The sequence below is a fragment of the Abramis brama genome (assembly GCF_963993115.1).
Source record: "Abramis brama genome assembly, chromosome: 11".
NCBI classification, from domain to species: domain Eukaryota; kingdom Metazoa; phylum Chordata; class Actinopteri; order Cypriniformes; family Leuciscidae; genus Abramis; species Abramis brama.
In genome coordinates this window covers 13,983,896-14,009,597 of record NC_139973.1, presented here as the reverse complement: position 1 = coordinate 14,009,597, position 25,702 = coordinate 13,983,896, and the positions used below count along the sequence as shown (strand labels likewise).

General features: G+C 35.8%; 2 protein-coding genes across 3 annotated transcripts; one reads left to right on the top strand and one right to left on the bottom strand.

The window, feature by feature from the left end:
* Positions 1–647: 647 nt before the first annotated feature.
* uap1 (UDP-N-acetylglucosamine pyrophosphorylase 1) lies at positions 648–12,895 on the bottom strand. Of its 2 annotated transcripts, XM_084128418.1 has the most exons (11): positions 12,754–12,895; positions 11,859–12,151; positions 10,583–10,787; positions 7,897–8,072; positions 7,433–7,605; positions 4,450–4,643; positions 3,836–3,976; positions 2,541–2,729; positions 2,190–2,231; positions 1,563–1,629; positions 648–1,420 (listed from the first exon to the last, which is right to left on the bottom strand). In XM_084128418.1, the coding sequence occupies exons 2-11, from the start codon at positions 12,133–12,135 to the stop codon at positions 1,328–1,330; spliced, it is 1,557 nt and encodes a 518-aa protein (XP_083984544.1). In that variant the 5' UTR covers positions 12,136–12,151; positions 12,754–12,895; the 3' UTR covers positions 648–1,327. The 2 variants fall into 2 exon arrangements, with proteins under 2 accessions (XP_083984544.1, XP_083984545.1); XM_084128419.1 differs by lacking the exon at positions 2,190–2,231.
* Positions 12,896–13,568: 673 nt separating this feature from the next.
* On the top strand, positions 13,569–25,113 carry uhmk1 (U2AF homology motif (UHM) kinase 1). Its single transcript, XM_084128305.1, has 8 exons — positions 13,569–14,224; positions 15,305–15,597; positions 16,815–17,006; positions 17,153–17,247; positions 17,328–17,404; positions 17,484–17,582; positions 17,670–17,758; positions 20,335–25,113. Exons 1-8 carry the CDS (start codon positions 13,924–13,926, stop codon positions 20,479–20,481), a joined length of 1,293 nt encoding a protein of 430 aa, XP_083984431.1. The 5' UTR covers positions 13,569–13,923; the 3' UTR covers positions 20,482–25,113.
* The last annotated feature ends 589 nt before the right edge of the window (positions 25,114–25,702 follow it).

The following is a 25,702-nucleotide window of genomic DNA, read 5'->3' as shown; positions in this document are numbered from 1 at the left end:
CGCCTATAGTTGATCCCAAACCATCAAAATTTGTGCGAGCGGCCTAGATTCAAATCTGAAAGGCCTTTCATTTAAAACATCCCCTTGATTCCAACACTGCACATTCATTTGCAAGGACGACTTCTCCAACTTCCCAGTCACAAGCTTTGTGGGGTTTATAAACATGATTGAGATTGATGCATCTAGGTCAAGGCACATTTCTAATAATTTTCAACCACGTGATGATTAGTATAAACAGATACGTTTCAAAATATGTTTTTCATTTCTCTATTTAGCTTTTTTGTATTAGTGTACGCAGAAATAATCTCAGAATTCATGGAGAACCAAATGAAGTGGCAAACACGGATACTTTCATTGCCAATATAAAGCAATGCAAATCTAAGAATTCCAACAACATATTTTCAATGTACTCGCATTGGGGGTGGTGGAGAATCATGCTTAAGAGATTTTGAAATATGCATGTTTATACTAATCACATGCTTAAATCTATGTGTCTCGGCGAAAGTCAATGCGAAAATTACATCAATGTGGACATTTCCATAACTCTCCTATTTCCATGCATCTTGTACAAATGTAAATCAAGAAATTTCTATAAATGGTTAATGGGAAAAGCAATGAGTATGCAGAAAATAAAGTAAACAAACAAATGAATCTTTCAACATGATAAATTATTTTATACATGGATTATGCACAAATAAACATAGATGATGCAGACAAAGGCTAATCGGGAAGTGAGAGAAGGGAAGTGAGAGAAGAGAAGTGCTAAAGACTGCAAGTGAGAGAGAGAGTGTAAAATAGAAAGGAGAAGGAGTTGGTGTCTCAGTGAGTGCGCACTTTCTAAAGCAGAAAGAGACTCCAACCAATCAGAACATCTCCCATAAACCCTGTGCTGGAAAGTCTGATGCAATGTCACATTCTCACTCACTTTTTCTGGTCGAGAAACATACCTGTTAAAAACAGACATTCACTTTGTTTTGTGTAGGTTTTACATGCATCTATATTTTCTTAGCATCTTAGCATTGTCCAATCATGCAACCTGCAGTACAGTATATACCATTGTGTATCATTTGATGTATAAATTAAACAGCTGAATTCATGTACCAATTCAAGAAAAGAAGCACTGCACATTTCTATAAAAATAAGTCTTCGCAAAATAAATAGTTTGATCATAAAATGGTTTGATTGTGATTAGCATTCTGCCCCCGTTCCTTCAATTTATTGTACAATAATTTCACAGTTTCCTCAACCCTGGCAGGAAGTGAGATGAAGATGATAAAGAGATCAAGAGTCTTCATTTTGGTTTTAAGTGCAGCAGCCGGCTGTATGTTCACATGCCGTTCTTCACGAGTTCATGGACGCCTTTCTCATCAATGACCAGAGTGGACTGGAAAGCTTGCCCGTTCACAAGATGCTCCAACCCCTTTGGAATCAAGAGAGACTATTAATTCTTCATTTTTTGAAATAGAAACTTGCAAGTAGAGTATATGGCTTAGAATGTATTTTTTTCCCCTTGCACCAAAACCATATATCAGGTAAAGTTACTCTGGGATTATTACTCTTACCTCACCACCATAGGACACAAGAGGAGAGATCTCACATTTGATTGGCAGGTCTGTTCCATCCTTCAGGCTGTGATAGGCAGAGCACCAAAATGGGTTACAGATTTGTATTTGTATTAATGACTATGCCAGATCAAGCATTAATCATGTCATATATGATATAAAATGATTTTAGAAAAATCAAACACTTCATATCAATTAAAAATAAAAAAAAACTTAAAAGATTAGACTTAACCTTCTTAAATAAAAAATAAAAATCCCATTACAAATGATTCACCCATTTAAACGTCCACAATCACGTTATGCAAAATGCAACCATTTTAATGGATTTAAATATTCATAATTCAAAATTCAAGAAAACTTGATTATAAGCACCTACACCAGATTATTTGTTATATTGATGAGCAGCCTTGTTCTGTTCAGCATGCCTGATGCCCATTTCCCAACATGCATATTATTCTGCCTGTTAGTAGCTGCTTTTCGGGTCAGAGCCAGTTAAAAGATGCCGACCTTTACTACGGCCGGTCTGGGATTGGACATCTTCTCCCACTGAGCTCTAACAGCTACACGGAATCTACTAAGAGCGAAGCCCCATCACCATGCATTACATACGACAGTGAGAATAGTTACTTCTGGCTGACTTCAGGAGTGACTGTCCCTGCTGGTCCATGTCTAGAAATGTTACACAGGAAATATAGTGTGGTTACACTATAACTGAAGATAAATGGGAGTTAAACTGAACACAGGTGGGAAGGAAATGTTTGAAACATAAAAGAGTGGACCGGAGACAATCTAGGTTGAAGTAAAATATAAAAATAATTCAAAGGCCTGCATCCATATGGATAAGAGCTGTGTGAGGATTCTTCAGAAATTCTCATTTTGTGTTCCATGGGGGGAAAAAAATGACACCATAGAGTTTAAAAAACACCACCAAAGTGGGTAAATACTGAGAGAATTTTCATTCCTGAGTGTTTGTCTCACCTGGGTATAGCAGGTATGCGGGTTCCATTCTCATCAACGAAATGCCCTCCTGCATTTAAGATCCAGCGGTGATGCAGGGACATGAGGGCGTGACGGGCTGTAGTGGGGTTGTCCTTCCCATCCTGACTGTCTGCATTCTTCAACGGAGAAAACTCATCTTCTCTTAGAACTTCATATACCATAAAATTTCTGTCATACACACAAAAAAAACTTTCAATAAGTTATAACTAATTGAACATGCCTGAAGCAATACATATTATGTCAAATACATTTTTTTTTTTTTTTCCAAGATAGACAATTTCCAATCATTTATAGCTTTCACGTGACGTCACACCCTTACAGTAATGCCCACCTGGAGGGACTTTCCTCCATAGAGTGGTGCAGGGATGAAAAACCTGGAAGACTAATTCAACACTGTTTCCCTTGAGATTTTCCTATGGGATTTTATAAAGGGATGTTTCAGTTTATGAGTAAAATAAAGCCAGTGGTAAACATAACTTGGTGATACTTTGATATTTTGTTCTACAACAAACTTCACACACACACACTCACACCCCAAACTGTCTTATCTATTTACTTATTAGAAACATACATTTAAAAAAATAAACATAACTGCTTCAAAATGAACATTTTTGGTATGGGTGTGTGTAATTTATGTTGTAGAACAAAACTTTAAAGTATCATTTTAGTTAAGTTTATTTTATTTTAAGTTTAATCACTAAAGGGCTTTTTTTTTCTCATAAATTAAAAAACCCCATCATAAAACCTCACAGGAAAATCTCGAGGGTACCAGTGGCAAATTAGACTTCCGGGTTTTGACGTCATCCCTGAACCACTTTTTTTTAAAAGGTTAGTTAAGAAAAATATATAATTTGAAAGCGTTTGATATTTTTATTTTATTTTGACAATTTTAAGCCAGTTCACTAGATATAATTTTAACTTCTTTAGCATGCCGAAAAGATGCTATAAATACCACTTATTTTGTATATGATTAGCTTTAATTATAGTCTTTAAGAGATTTTGGAGGCTCTCTGGATCTTCATATTTCATAATAGTGTGAGCCAGAGCAGGGGTGTCGTTAAAAAGAGTTGTTTTGACATTTTGATAGCTACTTTTGTGTTTCAAAGGGTACAGAAAAAGAAAAAAACTGCACTGTCTACAATGTGCATATTGTGTAAAACTTGTAGAATCTATTTGAACTCAGTCAGTTCACTGGAACGTGGGTAAATGAGGACCATTCCAGTCAACAGCACACATACTGAAAACAGGAATGAACAAAAAGTCCTGACACTAACTTGGCAAACTGGAATATGTCGAAGACAAATTTTTCCATCTTAATCCCATTGGGTTTGTCAGGTTTGATTAGCTGCCCTTGTGTGTTCACGTAGGGAATTTTCTTCTGTGCCACATGATGCTGCAACTGTGGCTCGTGAGTCCTAAAAGAAAGATAGAGAGGTATAAAGACAGAGGGATGGACGGGCAGACAGTAACAGACATGTGAAGCATGTTCTTTCAGTTAAAATTTCATAAAAATGACAATAAGAGAACACGTCTGGCAAAGTCATCTGTGTTTAAAATACCAGACACTCAAAAACTGCAGATGTTCCTCTCCTGACTTTACCTCATTCTCTGTGCACATTAAAGTCAGATCCATCCTGTCTAGTATTTACAAGATGGCAAAGCTCATTGGAAATAGCTAATAGAAATAGCTGTATTGTTTAATATGTTACAGAGATCATTGCCTAGCAACAAAATATCATCAAATGCTGAAAAAAAAGCTGAGATTCACAGATGAAAAAAAAAAAAAAATTGGCCAAAAAAATACAATAAAAATATAAATTAATTAAATGACAGTGACATTAATAGCGGACTCGTATAAATTCATGAGGTACTCTGAGGATTGACTAACTTCACAATCTCTTTGAGGAATGTGAGGGTGAAGAAGTGATTCGCTATGTTGCCAGCATTGAACATAAGTCGACCATCAGTGCTTCGCTTCTCTGCCGTTGCCAAGGTAATCTCGCTGTACTCCACTACTTGATAGAGCCCATCCACCTTACAGACCACGCCCACCGCCTCTGTTGGATTGGTCTTCTCCACAACCTGCCAATCAGAAGTAGATGCATGCGTGACTTCAGCACAACATTGAGGCATTTCAAAATGTCAATGTATTCAATACTCATCATCAGTGAAGCTCCTCCCACTCCAATTCCTGCAACATTAGTTTGCCTTCAAAATCACTTAGGTTATGTTCCTTTTTTTTTCTTTTCCATTTAGATCATCTAGCACTCACTTAAAGTGAATCTTTAGAAACACTAAATAACACTAACAATTGAATTACTGTTGAATGTAATATAAATGCACATCCAGTTTTATAATGTTTTGGTGCTTAAATTTTAATGTTTTTAATATTTTATAGAAATAAAAAAAAGTGCACAATTTTATTATCAGCCATTTATCGGCAATAACATGAATATCTAAAGAACCTATACTAGTGTTCAAAAGTTTGGCGTCAGTAAGATTTTTTAAAATACTTTCATTCATCAAGGATGTAATAAATTGAACAAAGGTGGCAGTAAAGAATTTTACATTGTAACAAAAAAATGTATATATATATTTTAAATAAATGCTGCTCTTTTGAACTTTCTATAAATCAAAGAATCCTGAACAAAAGTATGATGTTTTTTCCAAAAACATTAAACGGCTCAACTTTTCAAATGTGATAATAAATAGAAATGTTACTTGAAGACCAAATCAGAATGATTTCTGAAGAATTATCATTATCGGCAGTAACACAAGTGTTAATATATTAACATTTAAATTGACACATTTATCAACACTGAAATGTCAAGTACTAAACTAGCTGCAGTGTTTGAACAGCCCACACACTCCTATGTGCTGTGTTTGCCTGAGGTCTGTGTTAAATTACAGCAGAGGCAAAAGCAGAAAACCCTTTCCATTCATCCGAGTAACAAATTACAAACTTCTCAGTTGATGAAGGGTTAGCATTGAGGAGAGGCTTCGAGCTAAAGCCACTTTAAGTGCATGCTTCAGAAATTATGAGGGGTGGGTGGGTCCAGATTTTCTTACCATCGTCCCCGTCACGCAGGAACCGTTTAATTACTAGCAGCTTCAGAAAGCTCAGTATTCAAAACCAGCTGTTGAGTATTTAAGTCTGAATCAAATATCACATGCAAATACTTTCATGAATCACATTTCGTACGCCAACGATTCAGTTTGAGGCGGAATCAAAGGCAGCTTAAAGCATTTTGTTCACACTGTGAAATACAAAACCGATTCCTCACTTTCAAATAACAACCAATACAAACATCCAAATTCAGAGAGAACAGAGAAAAATAATCAAAATCAGAGCAGAATAAATACGGCAAGAATACAATAAAGGAATATTTGTTCAGACGTAACAAAACAAGCACTTCCAGAATTCTATGGTCATTACATGACTAACTGGTCACACAAGTAAAACATGGTGAGTTTCATTCTTGTGTTAATGCAACACACCTATGGTCAAGTGTCAAACATTTCATATGTATTGGATATCTGAGTTTAATGATTGTTACAAAACATGTTTATTTCCTGATAATTTAAATGGGAAGTGTACAGAAAAAAAAAGAAAAAAAAGTTAACACTAAACATGTATGATAAAAATCAGCTTAGCAATTTGGTGTTCATTGCATCATAATAACCACTACAATACGTCAAAGACTGTGAGGTTACACTGAGAATAATGGCTAAATTAATTGGTATCCTGCATCACCAGGCTGGTTATATAAGAGTTTTAAAGGCAATTAAGCTCCTGACTGGAGACCATTTAAAATGTCCAGAATAACCACTGTTCCCTGTAAAAGTATTTTCCCCTTCTTGCTGTTGTGTACGCAGACTGCAAAAGCACATGTGAACGTGTTACCTGAAACCACATTCTAAGGAACCACACTTCATTGCTATAGGATGTGCGGCTAAGCCCAGGGTCCCATCAAAACATTCCTAACGTATAAACATCATTAAACAAATAGGTTAACAATTAGATGAGAATAGTTTGGTACTTAAAATGTTTCTAAAAAAGAAATTGAGAATATATCAGTATTGAATAAAACCATACTAAACCATGCAAATTCATTCCAATGTGTAAAACAATTAAATAAATAAAAAACGTACTGTTAAAAGGTTTAGGGCCAGTACGTTTTTTTTGTGTGAATTATTTATTTTATTCAAAATATGTTAAAAACAGTCATTTTATAAGTAAGTTACAATGACAGTTTTCTATTTTAATATCTAATTTTTATAATGGTGAAGCTGAATTTTCAGCATTCAGTGTCACATGATCCTTCAGAAACGATTCTAATATGCTGATTTGGTGCTCAAGTAACAGTTGTGTTGCATTTGTGTTGCACAGTGATACTTTTTTTTTTTTTCAGGATTCTTTGATGAACAGAAAGTTTAAAAGAACAGCATTTGTTTGAAAAAGATATCTTTTATAATATTATAAATGTTTTTACAGTCACTTTTGATCAATTTAATGTGTCCTTGCTGAATAAAAGTAATAATTTTAATCAATCGTACAGACCCCAAACTATTGAATGGTAGTGTAAATTCCTGTACATCCTGTTTTTTTTTCTGAGCAGCTGCTCCATCTAGTGGACTAGCAAAATATGTTTTGTTTTTAAATATGTGGCACTTTTACATTCCATAAAAAACATTAGAAAGTAATCAGATTAAGGAATAATAGACCACAAATACAGATAAAAAGAGTGCACGAACTTAATGATAATACACCAAGTACACATTCGTAATAGAAATGTATTTGCAAGTTTTCGGCATTATGCATAGAAGAGGAAATTCATATAAGGGCAGGGCTAGGTACGTTAAAGACTGACCTTTGCACCACAATCTGCTCCTTTAAGTGTACAGAAGCCAATGAAAGCAGGGTCGGCCACTTTCACAAGAATGTTGTCTACGCAGTAGACGTGGATGTAGGAGATTCCTCTTGTCTCCATGTCCTTCACAATGTTCTGAGTCCCCAGAGCTCTGTACAGACCCCCGTTTCCATCTGAATATGTAGATTCAGAGAAAAAAGTGCTGAATATTCACAGTAGTTCTAACTATTCTTGGTAAGCTAACTGTAAGGCTAGTTAACCTGTAGTTAGGAAATTTCTAATAGGTTTTTAGAAAAGTGTTTTATTTTATTTATGAGCAAAATAAGGTCTGTGGTTAAGATTACTTAAAGAGACTTTGACGTTTTGTTTGACAACATGCTGAATACTATTTACAGTCAAACAACATATGTGAAAAAAAAAATAGTTGGCAATAAGAGTTGCTAATCTTGTTTTTAAAAACTCACCTGGTGCCATTGCCAGTTTGCCTTTTCCCTCTAGAATAATTTTCCCATTAAAGTCTACAGCGGGAAGCATGCCTTGCTGAAAGAAAAACACATTCTCTTCCTTCAGGCCGAAGTAGTTGTGTCGTTTGAAGAAGTTTTTGGTCATGTCCATTGTTCTGCCACTTGTCATAATGTACCTGATGTATCAAAACATTGACCATGTCATTTGCTTAAAGTATGAATGCACTACTGTCCAAAAGTTTGTTTTTGAAAGAAGTCTCTTATGCTCACCAAGGCTGCATTTCTTTGATCAAAAATAAAATAGTACAGTAGAAACTGTATCTAAAAACTGTATGTAATCTTTTCAATCTTAAATTGCCCATATTATGCAAAAACGCTGAATTTACTTTTTATAGACAATGTGCAGTGTTTCCGTGAATGTAAGAACGTGATTGACTGTCTGTTGTTAAGCATCTAGCTGTAATATTCGAACACCGCAACATTTCACACTGTGCAAGTTTGACATCGCAATGCAGGGCAGGGTTAACATGGAAAAATGCTAATTCTGTCAGTAATTACTCACGCTCATGTTGTTCCAACCCCGTAAGACTTTCGTTCATCTTCGGAACACAAATTAAGATATTTTTTATTAAATCTGAGCCTCCATAGGCTTCTATGTTATTGAAACTTGCTGGCCCAAAAAGTTAGAAAAGACAATGTTTAAAATAGTCCAAGTGACTACAGTGGCTCAACCACAAGTTTTACAGGGTTGCTCAACGAAATGGCCAAACGAAAGTCTTACAGGGTTGGAACAATATGAGGGTGAGTAATTACTGACAGAATTAAAATTTTTGGGTGAACTAACCCTTTAAAAGCAGCGGTAACTCCGCTTCTAAGGGTACGTTCATACGACAACGATGTACTAAAATGGGAACGTTTTTCCATCGCAGTTTTCACGTACAGACGACACCATTGTCAAAACGATCCCTGTTCACAATGGATCTGCGGAAACGGCTAAAAACGCTGTATTATGCCACTGCCAGTAGTTGGTGATTGTAAACTTTGCTGTAAAGAAACACTACGCACCTATTGACTGAACACGCAACACGCGTGCATGACATCACGGTTTTCACAAATTCGCGTTTTTGTAGTTTAAACGGAGACGACCAAAAAAATAAAATAAATTCAGGCCCCCAAACCTCCATTGTTGTGTAAAACGCATAAAAAGCTTTATGTTTTTAGTTGAAAACAGTGTTGTGTAAACAGCCCCTAAATTACAAGTGTTAAATGTTCATTTAACCAGGGTTAAAAGCGGTGTTTAGTATGACGATTTACGACTTACTTTAGTACGACTTACGCGCAGTGTGAAAAGCCCTCATGAAAGGTAACATTCATAAAAGCATGATAGGGGCACTTTAATATATTTAAAATGTTATTTATTCATGTGGTGGCAAAGCTGAAAATTCAGCAGCCATTACTCCAGTATTCAGTGTCACATGATCCTTCACAAATCATTTTAATATGTTGATTTGCTACTCAAGTAATAAATATTCACAATTTAAAATTGTTGTGCTGTTAACTTTTTTGTAGAAACCATGACATTTTTGTTCATGATTCTTTGATGAAAAGAATGAACAGCATTTATTTGAAAAATGATATTTTTGATATAATGATATAATTTATTGTAAAAATGTAGAAGCTTTTACATCACCATACACACCTGCCAAATGTTCTATATATTGTAATTATGATCACAGCTTGTAATAATTGCTTTAAAACGCTCATTGTTTCAGCCTAAAATTAATACATGATGTAATCTAATTGCATGATTTTTATTTTCTTGAACTGTACATTTCTGAAATATGGATATTACTAGGACACAGTCACCTCTGATAACAGATTACTCTAAATCGTAATGTAGAAACACACATTTTCTGTAAAGCTGCTTTTAAACGATATGTATTATGAAAAGTGCTATACAAAATAAGTGCGAATTCAATAGTAAAAAAATGCAAAAAAATTAAGTTCAAACTGGAGATAAAAAAAAAAAAAGCAAACATTTCAGACACATAGTTCTTAGCACCTAATTATCTGGGAGAGCATGGGGAGTACTCAGATTGGAAAAACAAATCTATGACCTTGTGTTTTTTTTTTTTTTAAGTATGATGGGATTAGAATGGGTTTTTTTTTGGATATGGTACATTTTGGATACTAAAATCATGGTAACACTATGGTGTTCTTTAAAGTATGTTGGCATAAGACTATGGCGATCATACCGTGATATAGTATTATAATCTGTCTTTAAATAATGAGTTAAAGTTAGAGCTGATCATTAGGGCATCATGTGTATGTGTTGTGTCAGAGGTCAATTCTGTTGGGAAGAGACTGGCTCTAAAATTATTTTTCTCGTGAAGTCTGGCCTAAGTACCTCAGGATGACATGCTGGTCTCATGTCAGCCCAATTTCACACTGACTAAACCATGCACTGACATTCACAGTGGGGAGGTCACTTCATTACGGTAAAATCAGGGAAACTTCCTCAAGATCAAAACAAGCCTACTAATCTAAGTAATTAGATTCAACAATGGTTAACTCAAATTCCTTTCCAGTGAGATTGAAAATGACAGATTTTTTTTATTATCCACTGCTTTTACTGTAAGTGCACTATAACTGAATGAGCTTTAATTGTGTTTAATGATCATCTTACCATGGAATGCAGCACTTCCTTGAGTGCTGTTTTTCAGCGAGCTGTTCCAGTCTTTGGATGCGTTCTGCCTGGATCTGAAAGAGGGTTTTGTGGGAAGGGAGGCCGACGTCATACATGCCTTTTGGGTATGATACACCCAACCGTGTCCCTTGACCTCCAGCCAGCAGAAGAACCGCCACTTTGTTCTCTGATATACAGCGCAGGCCTGTGTGGAATGAAGAAAGGTTCGGTCACTTTAGCAAATAGGTGTTAATATTATGTCATACTACTCAAGGTATACACAAAAATAGGTCATTGTTGCCATTACATGAGTCCTTAATGTAAAATATAAGGCATTAATTACTTTTACAAAAATAAAATATCCAAACTAAGCAGAGAATAGAGATGGAGGTTGTATAAATTATCTGGCTTCTTAAGCAATAGTTTGCTTTTCAATAATTGCAGATAACAGGGGCGATTATCCTAGACTTTTATGAGGCCCACTTTATCTTACATAAATTACTTTTATGCTTGATGTTACTTTACCCACACACAGCCTTGAACATGATCAAATTTAACTTTCATGTGACTTATTAAAAACAAAATGATTGAATTAAATGAATAAAAAAAAAAAAATGAATGGGACAAAGAAGACAGAAGGAACAAAGAAGGTTTTGGGTCCCATACAATGTGGTCGGATTAAAGATGATGTGATTCTGAATGAGCTCAACATGACTTCAGCAAAGAAATCACGTCAGATCTAACCAGAACCAGATGTTTTCAATCCCTTTTGGAGCATCCTCTCAAAAATGCAGTACAGGGACAAAACAATGTTTATTCAGATCTGAAACTTATTGTCCCCGATTGGCTTGACACTGGAGAGAAAATCGTCTATCTCTCAGGTGTCATGATTTCTTAGGGGTCCAATTTGGCATTGAAGATATTGCATCATTCGTTGTGTTTTGTTGTGCAATATTTCTAAGCAACATTTGTTTCTGCTCAACAAAGACTAACACAAATTACTATGACATTCATGTTAAACTAAATTAAACATAACCTGCTTCGATTTTATAAATGGCCTCCTGTATAAAAGGTATTTGGTCTCCCAGCCTGACCAAGTTGGTCTGTTTTACTCAGGTTTGGGGCATTTGTCACCTGGCCAGGCTGGAAAACCAACTAGTTGACCAGTTTGGCCAGGTTGAGAGAGCAGTTAAACCCACGTAAACCAGTAAAGGACCTCAGGGCACTTAAATGTTTGAGATGAAGTCCTGTGAAACATTACAATATCTGAACTCACCCTCTTCTTCCCATTCTTTAAGACTTTCACGATCACGTGTTACACTCCCCAAATGTTCCCGGGGCACCGGTTCCATCCTGGTGTCCACTTTCTCCTGGGAGCTCTGCCCAGATGTCTTCATGGCAGTTTTAAAGAAGCTATTGATCTCCATGAAGTTCATGCTCTCCAGATCGACACTAATCTCAGCTTGATCCTCAGGGTTCAGCTGATCCCAAAACTGGAGGACATGAGACTGCCCAGCTTCAGCGAGTCTCTCAGCCAGTTTGCTGATGTCCATGGTCTCTCCGTTAGATCTGGACGAGTCAGTGGTGGAACAGAGGCAGAAGAAAAGTGACACTGATTATCTAAGGATCTCTAGAACTCCTGGCAGATCCACCCATTTTATCACACCCATAAATTGATAACCACTCTGTGTACGTGCTCAATCAAATAAACTCAAGGTAGGCCACCCAAGTCTAAGGTCAGGTGTGATACCTTTACTCAAAGATCAACATAATTTTTAATGGGCAGCCAGGGACACAACATAGACCAAGTTTGATAGATAATCAAGTTTGATTAAAGATTGACACAATACCCTATTCCTGATTTAAGAACACACCTGCTCCAAAAATTCCTATTCCAATTTTTTGCTTAAGGTATCAACATTTGTCATAGCCATTTATAAAAAGAAACATATAGTATTCAGATGTAATAGCCTGTAAGAATTACCCATATCTGGCCCATTTGTGCCCTCAAATACAAATCGATAGACTGGTAAAGTAATGTTTGATGAAGAGTTGCGAGGAATGCCACTGTCGCGTGGACCGCCCCCTTGACAACAGTTAAGCTCTCTACAGAGCCAGGCCTTGCGAAATGTTTTATGACGGTAAATTTAACAACATCATAATATTCTTACCTTTGGAGCAGCTGCTGATCATTCAATACTTTCCTCTCACTTCTGTAGTGGGACTAAAGACACGGATACATCTCCTGAGAGCTCCGCCTTCCTTCACTACCCGGGTGAGATCCTCCTCCGATATCCGTCAGACTGACGTGGCAGGACACACACCGTGACGGAACCACCAAATAGTCAAATGAAACGCGCTAGTTTTCCCCACCCATATTCCACATTACTGCCTCTATGCAGCCCTTGAATAGACAGGCGAGTTGTCATTCATATCATCGTAGCCAATAGTGAGGCAGAGATCAGGTCAAGGGCGGGACTTACAACGCGGATCTTTTTTGTTTTTTTGTTACAGTCTTTATTAATTTAATCGATTCATATATTTGCCCAAAGTCCCAAATGTAATAATGAATCAACCTACGTTTTTGATTAGATTTGTCATTTTGAAGGCACATTGTGGAGAGACAAATTTAACAATAATAAATTAATTATTTATTGAATTGATTAATTTTAATATCATACAAATTTACTACTTTAATTCATATAATTGGGGGGAAATCTTTTTTTTTTTTTTTTAATATCCATAACAACAATACTATAATATCATTCCGAAAGAGAAAAAAAAACAAAGGATTAATAATGGATTAATAATATTGGAATTGACTACATTATCCATTAATTGAATAGACTGTATTAAAGAGACAAGCGCTTTACAAAAAAACATTATATTATATGGATTTAAATGCTCTACATTTTAAATACAGAATTTAACTATTCACATTTTACATTTGCTCGACCGAAGAAAACACGGCTTTTAAAACAATGTCGTCATTTCCGGTATCATGGCCACCAAAACAGTGGCTAGAATTGATCAACTCTGTCCAGAACTGGGTTTCATGGATTCGCTGAATCTCTGAGACGCCACCTCGGCTTTTCGGATCTTTAAGATGCCACTATGGTGCGGCAGATCGCAGCAATTTATGCGTTTGCATTAAAATAGTGCATTTAAGTCCTTGTTCGTCATCCGTTGATAGTTACCTCAGCTGTAAACTTTGGCTTTCAGACAAGCACTATGCAAAGATCATTTTAGGAAAAAAGTTTCTGCAAAGGTCAACTAATGAAGCAAACACTACTTATTATGAACCTGATAGTATTTAACTCACATTATCATTGATATTACTTATGGCTAGCAGTTCTGGCTTCAATGCAAAAATGTCCAGTCCAAGTGTCAGCACACCGGGGACGACGGTGAGCCCGGGGGCCGTGGATCAGTTGACGAGCCCGGCGTTATTTGAGATTTACGGAAAGAACTGGAACGTGCAGGCTCGTTTGGGTCAGGGCGTCTCGGCCTCGGTGTACCGGGTGAGCTCCGGCAGGGCGAGTTCCGCAGTGAAGGAGTTTCAGGCGGACGCGCAGGGTGGAGATTACGGGTACCTGAAGGAAAGCTCTGTGCTGGAGAAGATTCAGGGACATAAAAATATCGGTAACTTACAGGGATCAAGACCAGCTAAGAAACAGATTTAAACCAGTGGTTACCCAACAAGTCTTAAAATGATTTACATTTAGTTATCATTAACATTAGTTATTATTAACATAATCTTAATAAAAAAAGAGATGTAAAACATATAACTGACATCATATTTTTTTGTTTTTCTTACTTATTTTTTACAGCCGTACCATAAGTACATATCAGCATAGATATGAGGGCCTTTCGAATATTGTCTTGGACAAAGGGTGAAGCCAGAAAGGTTGGGAACCACTGATTTAAACAGCTCTAAATACCACTATTGGTATTAAAATCATGCAAAATGACATAATTTTGACTTAAGTTCAGTTCTTTGTAGTAAACTACTGTGTGATTTCCCTCCATTACACAAAAGTAAAAACTTTCAAAAGTTGTGATGTAACATTATTTGGGCCCTTTTAACACCATGATTGTTATACAAATTCAACATTACACATTCATCCTGCTCATCCATATCTAAATAATTGTAAGAGCAAAAAGATCAAACAAATATAAAACAGCACATGCATTTTAGTCCTGGACTAGGCTTAAGTCTTGTCTGTGAAACCGGGGATCAAAGTTTAAGTTCCTTGGTTGTGTAATTTTATAGTTAACATGGTCATGACTCATATATATATATATTAATAATTAAGAAGAGGAGCACAATGGCATTTAAAACTTGAATGTAAAGTGATCATGACTCCTGGATAGGGCTGTAAAATCAATTAATCACATCTAACATAAAAGTTTGTGTTTATATTATATATGTATATATATATATATATATATATATATATATATATATATATGTGTGTGTGTGTGTGTGGGTGTCTCTGTGTGTGTGTGTTTGTGTGTATATATATATACATGCACATATATATTTATATATCATATGCATACACACACACACACACACACAGAGACACCCACACATATATATATATATATAAACATAAAATTTTATGTTAGATTTCACAGCCCTACTGGAGATCCAAAAGCTGTTATTTTCCAGCATTAATCCCAAGTTTAACATTGGTATTTTCTCTGTTGTGTCTCTAGTGGCGCTGTATGGAATGTTCACCAATCACAACCCATTCGGTGTGGCCACTCATTGCCTGTTGTTGGAGCTTTTGGACGTGAGTGTGTCAGATTTGCTGGTCAGGGCGAGTAATCAGGGACACTCCATGTGGTTGATTCAGCACTGTGCCCGTGATGTTTTGGAGGCCCTTAGCTTCCTGCACGGAGAAGGCTATGTACATGCTGACCTCAAGCCCCGCAACATTCTCTGGAGCGCTGATGACGAGTGCTTTAAGCTCATTGACTTTGGCCTTAGCTTCAAAGAGGGACACCAGGTGAGGAGTTGAAATGGTTGGCATGAGACACCTCATCATTTGCTGTCAGAATTTATTCACATGCACAAACAAACACTAAAGTTCAAAAGTTTGGGTTCGGTAAGATTTTTAAATATTTTTTAAAACAAGTCTCTTTATGCTCACAAAGGCTGCATTTATTACAAATACAGTAAAACAGTAATATTGTGAAATATTATTACAATTTAAAATAACTGTTTATTATTACTAACACAAAAGCCACAATCTGTGTCTCATCCAAAATGTTTGTCAAAACCTCTCTGGAGATGTTTATTTACTGTCGTTTTAGAATTTAAAACTTTTATATAATATATATTTTAAAATATATTTAAAAATGTCAAAGCTGAATTTTCAGCAGCCATTACTCCAGTATTCAGTGTCACATGATCTTTCAGATATCATTATAAAATTCTGATTTTGGTGCTCAAGAAAACATGTTGGAAACAGTCATGCTGCCTTTTATATTTTGGAAATTGTGATACAATTTTTTTTCAGGATTATTTGATTAAAGGTAGGGTAGGCAATTTCGGAGAGGCTAGCAATAGCAATCTAGCTTTGAAAGCATAAGATCCCACTCTCTCTCCAGAGCGTCTCCAAAGCCACGCCTCCTCCAAAACACATGAACGAGCACAGCCAGAGCAGATTCTGCAGTGTCACGAGAGACAGCGTTAAACTACCTCAGAGCACATAACATTACAATAATAATGAACGTAAACAACTTACAGAGCTCTGACTTGTACCACCTGACTGCTGCAGATTCATTTCAGCATTGATAGTGTTGCCATAGAAACGCATCAATACGAGTCTGAGGATGAGAACGTCACGATTTGCCATCTCGTAATTACGGTTACGACATAGCGACTGAATGCAAAGATTAGGGGAATATTTTTTGGTCCAGAAGATATATGTACATTTTGTAATATTTAGACCACTTCTATTATTGATTGCTATCAGGATGTGAAGAGAGTTTCAACCAGTATAACAAAAAGTGTTTATGAAAAACATTGCCTACCCTACCTTTAATAGTAAGCTCAAAAGAACAGTATTACATTTTCAATTCTATGCAAGCATTCATTTCTTTAAAAAAGAACAAAATCTTACTGACTGCAAACTTTTGAATGGTAGTTTAGCATTGATGTGTCTTATTATTAGATATAGGTTTGCAGTGAGCCTCAGGGTTTCTTGTCTGTTCCGCACAGGATGTGAAGTACATCCAGACTGATGGATACCGGGCACCTGAAGCTGAGCTGCAGAACTCACTGGCCCAGGCAGGTCTGCAGAGCGACTCTGGCTGCACAACTGCTGTGGACATGTGGAGTCTGGGCATCGTTCTTCTGGAGATGTTCTCAGGAATCAAACTGAAAGAAACTGTGAAGTCTCAGGAATGGAAGGTCAGCAGAGACCCAAGCAGCTGTGAAGCTGAACTCTACCTTGAATATGACCTTGAATGTTATTTATTTGAATAATTTTCTCTGTGTAATGTAATTTGACCGTAATGTTGTTCTTGCTAAAATATGATTGTGTTGTGTCTCTGCAGGATAACAGTTCTGCAATAGTAGACCATATCTTTTCAAGCAATGCTTTGGTTTACCCGGCTATCCCTGTCTATCATTTGAGGGATCTGATCAAAAGGTAGGAAGTAAACTAAGCAGTGCAGTTGTGTGTTCTTTAGACATGACTAGAGTAAGTAATATGTATCTTTACTTTCCCAGTATGCTTCACAATGACCCGAAACTCAGAAGCACAGCTGAGGCAGCACTAATCAACCCTTTCTTCAGCATTCCCTTTGGTTTGTATCACTCAGCATCTAAAAGCATTGTCTGCATTGCTTGGTGTTTGTGTGAGTGAGAGACTGCTTTGGGTTTCAGCACCTCATATTGAAGATTTGGTTATTCTGCCTACATCTGTCCTGAGACTTCTAAACGTAATAGATGACAGTCACCTGTATAATGAGGATGAGTATGAAGGTGAGTCTTTGTCTCTATATTTTCTTTATAGCAAATATACTTTTTTTTAAGCAGATCTCAGGCACATTTACTTCTTGTCTTTCTTAGATATAATAGAGGACATGAAAGAAGAATGTCAGAAGTATGGCACGGTGGTATCCTTATTGATCCCAAAAGAGAATCCTGGAAAGGGACAGGTGAGGAAAAATCATGGATTAAAAGTGAATATAAATTAGTCTAGATATTTTCTTTACCTAATAAATTCATTGTATAGAAAATGACACTGGTCACTCACTCTGTGTGTACAATAGTGGCCAAAATTGATGTCCAGAGGGGGTGTTTGTTTTTAATGACTTTACAAGCTCAATTAAACCATCAAAATATGAGGAATATATATAGATTTTTTAAATATGAGGGGAGAAAACATTTATTGTTTATCTGACAAAATTTAAATGACAAACTACAGCTACAGATTTTATTTTACTAAGCAAAAAAAAAAAAAAAAGCATAGATGAGGCTTACAGGAATAAAAGCATACAACTACAACTTAATCAGTTATTAATATTTTGACATATTTTGACAGCCTGTCCAAAAATGTCCACACAATTTTGCTTGTTTCATTGCGTTATCAGTAATAAATCAATTGACACCAAGCACAACTATACAATATGATTACAAAATCTTTTACATATTTTTAATAATATTTTAATAAAGTGTGAAGATGTAAATTTTCCTCGGCAGGACATCACTTTTGGCCACTACCGTATGTGCAATAGAATGACTTGCCTATTTATTGTCTTTGTTTTTTATTATTTATAGACCACTCAAATATATTAATATTATTCAATAAAAAAATCTGAAATGTATTATATGACTATAATATAATTCAATAATAATATTATAATTAGCTAATTTCTCTTTACTTATTTGCATTTACATACTTAAACTTTGTATCTCCTTTTATCTTATTCAGTTCAGTTTGGAAGCTCACAAAATCTCTTTTTTTTGTCATGTTATTCGCAAATTCGCAAAAATCTAACCTTTCATTGAAGTATAAGGATTGAAAGTGGGGGAAAATCACATTATGAAATAAATGCTTTTCTCCAAAACACGTTGGCCATAATTATTTGCACCCCTAGAATTTTTTATGAGTAAAATATCTCTGAAGTTATTTAATTACATTAATGGGTAATTCTTATAGGCTATTACATCTGAATTATACATGTTTCTTTTTATGAATGGCTACGACAAATGTTGATACCTTAAACAAAAATTCTAATATGAATTTTTGGAGCAGGTGTGTTCTTAAAAATTAATTACATTAATATTTACATTTTTTAGCACACCAGGGTGACTAGGAACATGAAATTATCTAGCTATGACTTCTTGTTTCACGGGAGTATGAATATGCGGAAACACAAAGGCCAAATTTCGTTAATCGTCCATTACAATGACTAAAACCAAAGAATATAGTTCTCATGTGCAGCAAAAGATTGTTGAGCTTCACAAAATAGAAAGTGGCTGTAAGAAAATAGCTTAAGCATTGAAAATTCCCATTTCCACCATCAGGGAAATAATTAAGAAGTTCCAATCAACTAAATGTTGGAAGAAGACATGTGTCTATAACGTCCTAATGCACAGTGAGGTGGAGAGTTTGAGTGGCCAAAGACTTTCCAAGGATCACAGATGGAGAATTGCAAAGATTAGTTGAGTCTTGAGGTCAGAAAGCCTAAGAAAAAATAATAATCAAACAACCCCTACATCACCACATGTTGTTTGGGAGGGTTTCAAGAAAAATGCTCCTTGCTCATCCAAAGACAAACTCCAGCATATTCAGTTGCCAGACACGACTGGAACTTTAAAAGCGACCTGCTTCTATGGTCAGATGAAACAAAAAAAGAGCTTTTTGGCAGCAAACCCACCAGATGGGGTTAGTACAAACAGGGATAAAAAGTACCCCATTCCTACGATTAAATATGCTGCTGGATCTTTAATGATGTGGGCCTTTTTCTTTTTTTTTGCTGGAGATCCTGGAAATCTTATTCAGATATGGTATCATGGATTCTAGCAAATGCCAACAGAAAAAAAATCAAAACCTCACAGCCTGTGCTAGAAATCTTATAATGGGCCATGGTTGGATCTTCCATCAGGACAATGATCCAAAACAAACATCAAAATCAACACAAAAATGTGTCACTGAGCACAAAATGAAGCTTCTGCCATGACCGTCCCAGTTCCCTGACCTGAACCCTATAGAAAATGAGTGGGCTGAACTGAACAGAAGAAGCACCAACATGGATCTGGGAATCTGAAGGATCTGGAGAGATTCTGTATGGAGGAATGCTCTCTGATCTCTTGTCAGGTGTTCTCAAACTCAGAGCTGTTATCTTGGCAAAAGGAGGTTGAAAAAATATTGAATAAAAGGGTGCTAATAATCATGGCCAACTTGTTTTGGAGAAAAGCATTTATTTCATAATGTGATATACCCCCCACTTTTAATTCTTTTACTTCAATGAAAGGTTCAATATTTTTACAGCCATCTTTGATCATATTTACCAGGTGTGCCAATAATTCTGACCACAACTGTTGATTTTTGCCATTTTTGACACAATCCCGTGTTGCTTTCTAACCCAAAACAAATGGTAACACAAGGAATCAAATTAGAAATAAGTTATTGATTGAATTTGAAGCAGGAAGATTTACACCCTATTACAATAATGATGTTAGCAAAAAAATTATACAATGAATTTGAAGACTCATCTTGTCTTGGCAGGTGTTTGTGGAGTATGCAAATGCTGGAGACTCCAAAGAAGCCCAAAGACTGCTGACAGGACGAACATTTGATGGCAAGTTTGTGGTCGCTACGTTTTATCCACTGAGTGCCTATAAGAGAGGTTACTTATACCAAACCGTGCAGTAAGGTTGCACACACATCTCCACACAAAAAGTGTAAATTACCTTACAAACATATGACTGCTTTTAAGATCATGTTGTGTGTATTAATCTATTGTGCTACCTTTAATATGTACTTGTGTCACTAAGATCAAAATTGTTGTGAATATAGGCACACATGCAGTTATCTTGGACAAAACAAGGTGAAAAGTTTTAGTGCCTGCTTCCTACTTTTTTACTAAAATATCAAACCACAATAAGACAATTATATTTACCGTGTGATAGCTGGTTGCCAGACGTTCAATACTTATGCTTCCATGCGTTGTCATTTTGATTATTTAATTTGTTTGAAGTGGTATTGATGCACTGCTTTGGTTTACACTGCCTTCTAAACAACAGATCACTTTAGAGACTAGGTTTACATGCTCTTTGAATGTCTACAATTCCAAAATTTGCAGATTGTGTGGCCTGTTTTCTTCCGTTGTTAGTTTTAGTGATGGTATGTTGGGAATCTCCAGTAATTACGCACATATTTATAAACTACTGGCGAAATACACTGGCCTGCATGCACTGTGCCGTGGTTAACATTTATGTTCGACTTGACCATCAAGCTGTTTAACCGCATTTAAAGCGAAGACGGAAATCCATCAGCATCTGCCGAAAGAGCACAAATACGACAGTGGGTAGATCATTCTTAAGTGACTTTTCTTTGCTTATTCAGGGTTGACTGGAATGAGACTCCATGTTTAACACAAAAGCCACAATCTGTGTCTCTACCAAAATGTTTTTCAAAATCTCTCTGGAGATCTTTATTGAACCATATACTGTTGTTTTACAGTTTCCATCTCGAATTCCAAAGTATATTAGTTGTGTCTGGAAACTCATCGAGAGCATGTCAAGTGGACTTCTTGACTTCTTCTGAAACTACTCAAGTCTTAAAATGTGTGAAATGGTATATCACACAACTCATACTTTCATAGCACACATTTGTGAAGATTCAGGAGCAAATGATCTACTCTGTATCTTCCTTAAGCTGGACTGCCCTAACACATGGATTAGTAATTCTGTAATTGTAATAATATTATTGTAAAACATACAACTGTGTTACCTTACTATCTAATACACAGTAACACAAATTGTGTAGCACACCATTTAATGTTAGTTCAGAAAGGCTCTTGCTGGCTTCTTGTTAAAGCTGAAATGCCTTCTGCAGACATGTTAAAGTCAATTGTATCAGCTATTTGAATGGATTTGACTATACAACAATAGTGAGTCATTATTTAACAAACATTATTTAAAGTTTTCCGGTTGTAGGTATAGTGTTCCTGGTATGATTGTGCTTTTCAGTCAGTTTGTCTGTGATTGCATGATATGTGGAGTCTTTATTAGTACTTCAGAGCTGACACATGAGCAGTTGTTTCTAAGCGCGTTCTCATTTATGAATATTGTCTGAAGGGTGAATTTTTTTTTTTGACCGTCCAAACTGCAATACTACAGAGAAAAAAATTATATTTAGTCATGAATTAACAATTCGTTCCCATGACTTGCGTTATAATTTGTTCCCTCGTTTTACTGAATCATGGTTCATTAAACGCGGCCACAATTTAATAAAGCGATAAATAAAAAGTGATATTAATTTTTTTTTTCATTTGTGGCCATATATATATGTTCAGTCTAGAAACATAAAATTAACTTCCACAGCTGTGAGCTCTAATATTATAAGTGCACAAGACAGTGTGAGGAAAGAACAGGCTGTTTTTCAATATTCAGATGTTAAAGAATTTGAAGTTGAAACTTAAAACATTTTCCAATTCTTTTTTCTTTCTTCTAACTTTCTAGATGAGGTGTGGATTAGATGGCATTGTGGCCAATAGTTTTTCTTTTTATTAATGTTTCTTCTTCTTTTTGATGGGAATGTTTTAGTGTTAATGTAGGAAAAGTGCACTTTGGTTGAACTGATGAGTGTGTGTCATTCCAGATCTGTGCAGTTTACTGAAATTCTGACTGACTCTGAGCATTGAAGATATTGTGAGTGATCTCGAATTTTATACACTCTATATCTCTCTCTCGCTGACTCTTTCACTTTAATGGTGACGACATTTGAGAGAATAATGGAGATGGCAAGCAAGAGATATTTTAGCATCCTGCTCATATGAATCTGGATTTCTGCCACTGGAAAAAGTGGCTCTTGTTTACAAAGATTCAGTTACTAAGCATTTGAGCTTGTATGAACTAAATGAAATAGCCGTGGCTACTGATTTACAATAAGGAGACTGTTTCCTCGTCTTGCTTTATTCCTCTTCCCGTTTAAGCCAGAGAACACCTACAGTGAGCAAATAATTGACTTTTAAGATGTTGAATAATTCTTTCTAGTTATTGTTTGTTACTCAGTTACTCAGAAACAAGCATTTATAAAACTAACTACAATGCCAAATTTATATTATGATGAATCGAAAAAGTTGGTTATGAAACAGATTGGAAGTGATTTTTTTGTATGCGAACACTGTGTAGGTCTAATGGAAAATTGACCATTTAATTAATGAGAAACTGACTTTTGTGTCATTTTAATAGAAAGGAAGATTCCAGTTTTACAATCCAGATTGATGTTGATACAAAGTCTTAAATGGATGATAAAAGATGCATATCCAGTTTATAGATGAGTGAATTTGACATAGATGCGAGAATAGCAATAGTCAGTTCAAGTGTATCTTTATGAGCCATCCAAATTTTGAATTCAGCCCAGTGATCCAAAATAAAATGTATGACACCGTGATGAAGGCCTACTTTTTCCACAAGCAATATCATCAAAGCTGCTCAAATAGAGCCTCAAGGCCCTTTCTAACTCTTTCAGAAAGCACAGAGATTTCTTTCCATAACTGACTACTGCATAGAAGTGATGGGTGTCTGTCAGGGATCATTTCATGCTGCCTTACTTGTTTTGTATGTTGTAATAATGACACAGTCAGTGAACGCTAGACTGTGAGAAAAGTGCCAAAATTGTTTCGAAGCCGCCTTTTCTCTCCCCCACCAGCAACCCTGGAGAAATACTAACTCTGTCTGCAGGGAAGCCGTATGTTGAAATGCATGAAAATGCCTTTAGATGTGTCCAGAAACCTTTCAGTTGGATGCCAGAGATCACATGAACAGTAAAGCACAGTGCTGGAGTTTGGCTGGCTTTTGTGTTTGTGTAGAGAGTAATGGACCTCCCAAGAGAAAACACTGCAGGGTGTAACCACAGATAGACATGGGAGTGAGACGCTCTTTGGGTCTTAATAACTCCAGAAAGGTTGGAGAACTAAATGGCCGCTTGAATGGCGAGAGAGAGATTGAATTGGATCAGGAATGGAGAAAATGCTACTTTAATGTCATCTACCTTCATATATATTAAGATGATTTCCTTTGTAACCCTCTTTAAAAATAGGCTATATTGGATATATAAATTGAATCTGCTGCTTTATTGGTTTCTATATTGAAGTCACACATATCACATATATCTCATAGCTTGCACATGACCTTTGACGTAAAAGAGCAAGCCAACTCACTCACCTGACATTTAATGAGGAAGTGTGAACTTCAAGAGCAGTGAGGCCATGACATGAATCATGTATAGATATTAAGATATATGGGTTATAGTTCAGAGAGAGACTGGATATATGGCTTTGCTAAGGTGAAAAACAATCAAGAAAGATTTATTATGGAGATTGGGCAGCTTTTTTGTACTGCATTTGGCTTTGTTACAGGATCAGAGGTGTAGATGATGCTGTGTAAACACAACAGAACTGAGTTTGAGTTTCATGTGGGATCTACTTCACTTGTAGTGAAGTCACGGTAAACATGCTTACTTGGAAAAGGAGTATAATTGCATATAGTAACATGGTCAAAAATAGTGTTTACAGTACATTTGTGGTACAATACAGAGGGAAACGTGCAGGGTTTATAGCGTGAACGCAGTAAGGAGAATGACGTGAAATGCAGATTCTATGTACAGTGCTTCTCTTTAAAGTGTGCTTTTCAAATTGAAGCTTTGCCAATGATTTCTTTGTTACTGAAAATATGGATTTTCAACAGTGAAAATTCCTTCCGAAGCATTAAAAAAGTTTAATAGATATTTTTTGATAAATTAATTATGGATGCAAATGCAGATCAGTTAAAGTATATAATGAAAATCTAAAGTCGTTAAATTTAATAACATGAGATAAAAATGAATTGCAGATAAATAATAATTATACATCAGAGATGTGGTGCTGGTGGCCTGTGTTACCATTTCTTTGCTCCATGTTAAGACAATCCTTGTCCTTGTGTCCTTGTATAACCATCCTCATTTCCCTAGTCTTCTTATGCCTGAAGCAGAGATATGATTGGGGGAAACTTAAGATAATAAAGCTCTGCCTTAAAGTCCACATAATATGTAGCAGGGAAAACAAACCTAAACTTGAATTTGAACGTTACAAAGTAGAAAAAAATGATCTTGAATCTAGCATTGAGTGCAAGGATGAGTGTTTTATGTATTAGGTAGAAAGATGTTGTTGATGTTTTTTTGTCAAATGTAATTTGAGCAGATGATCGTCCGCCAAGGATCACGGGAGACTGTGACTTAAAAGCTCTGGAAGGAATGAATAATTTTCATGTTTCTCTCAATAAAATGTTAATGTCCGTCTCATGACCTTGTGTCTTCATTTCATGGGCTTTTTTTCTGATTAGTAGATGCTCCAAACTTCATGAAAGAATCAAATCCTTGAAGAAAGTGTTATTGGCCATTAGATGGCAGCACTTCCTTTCAGACTGTTAAAAGTGTATTGCATTTTCTTTTAAGGTCAGTGTGGAATCAGATATCATTACTGAGGCATTAGAAAGTTTGCCTCTGGATTTATGCACATCATACCTGTAAATAAATAAGAAATATATATTAGAGCTAAGTTTTTATTTTTGTGTTTTATTTTTAATTTTTATAGACAAAAGTATTTAATTTTACCATCAGCCATTGTTGACAATAACATGGAGATATAAGAATCTACACTGATGTTCAAAAGATTTTAACTTTTTTAAATAAATACTTATATTTATAGCAAGGATGCATCAAATTGAACAAAACTGACTAAATACTTGTTATTCATTAGAGAATCCTGAATAAAAGTATCACAGTTTCCACTCAAATATTAAGCGGCAAAACTGTTTTCAACATTGATAATAATTAGAAATGTTACCTAAGCACCAAATCAGCATATTAGAATGATTTCTGAAGGATCGTG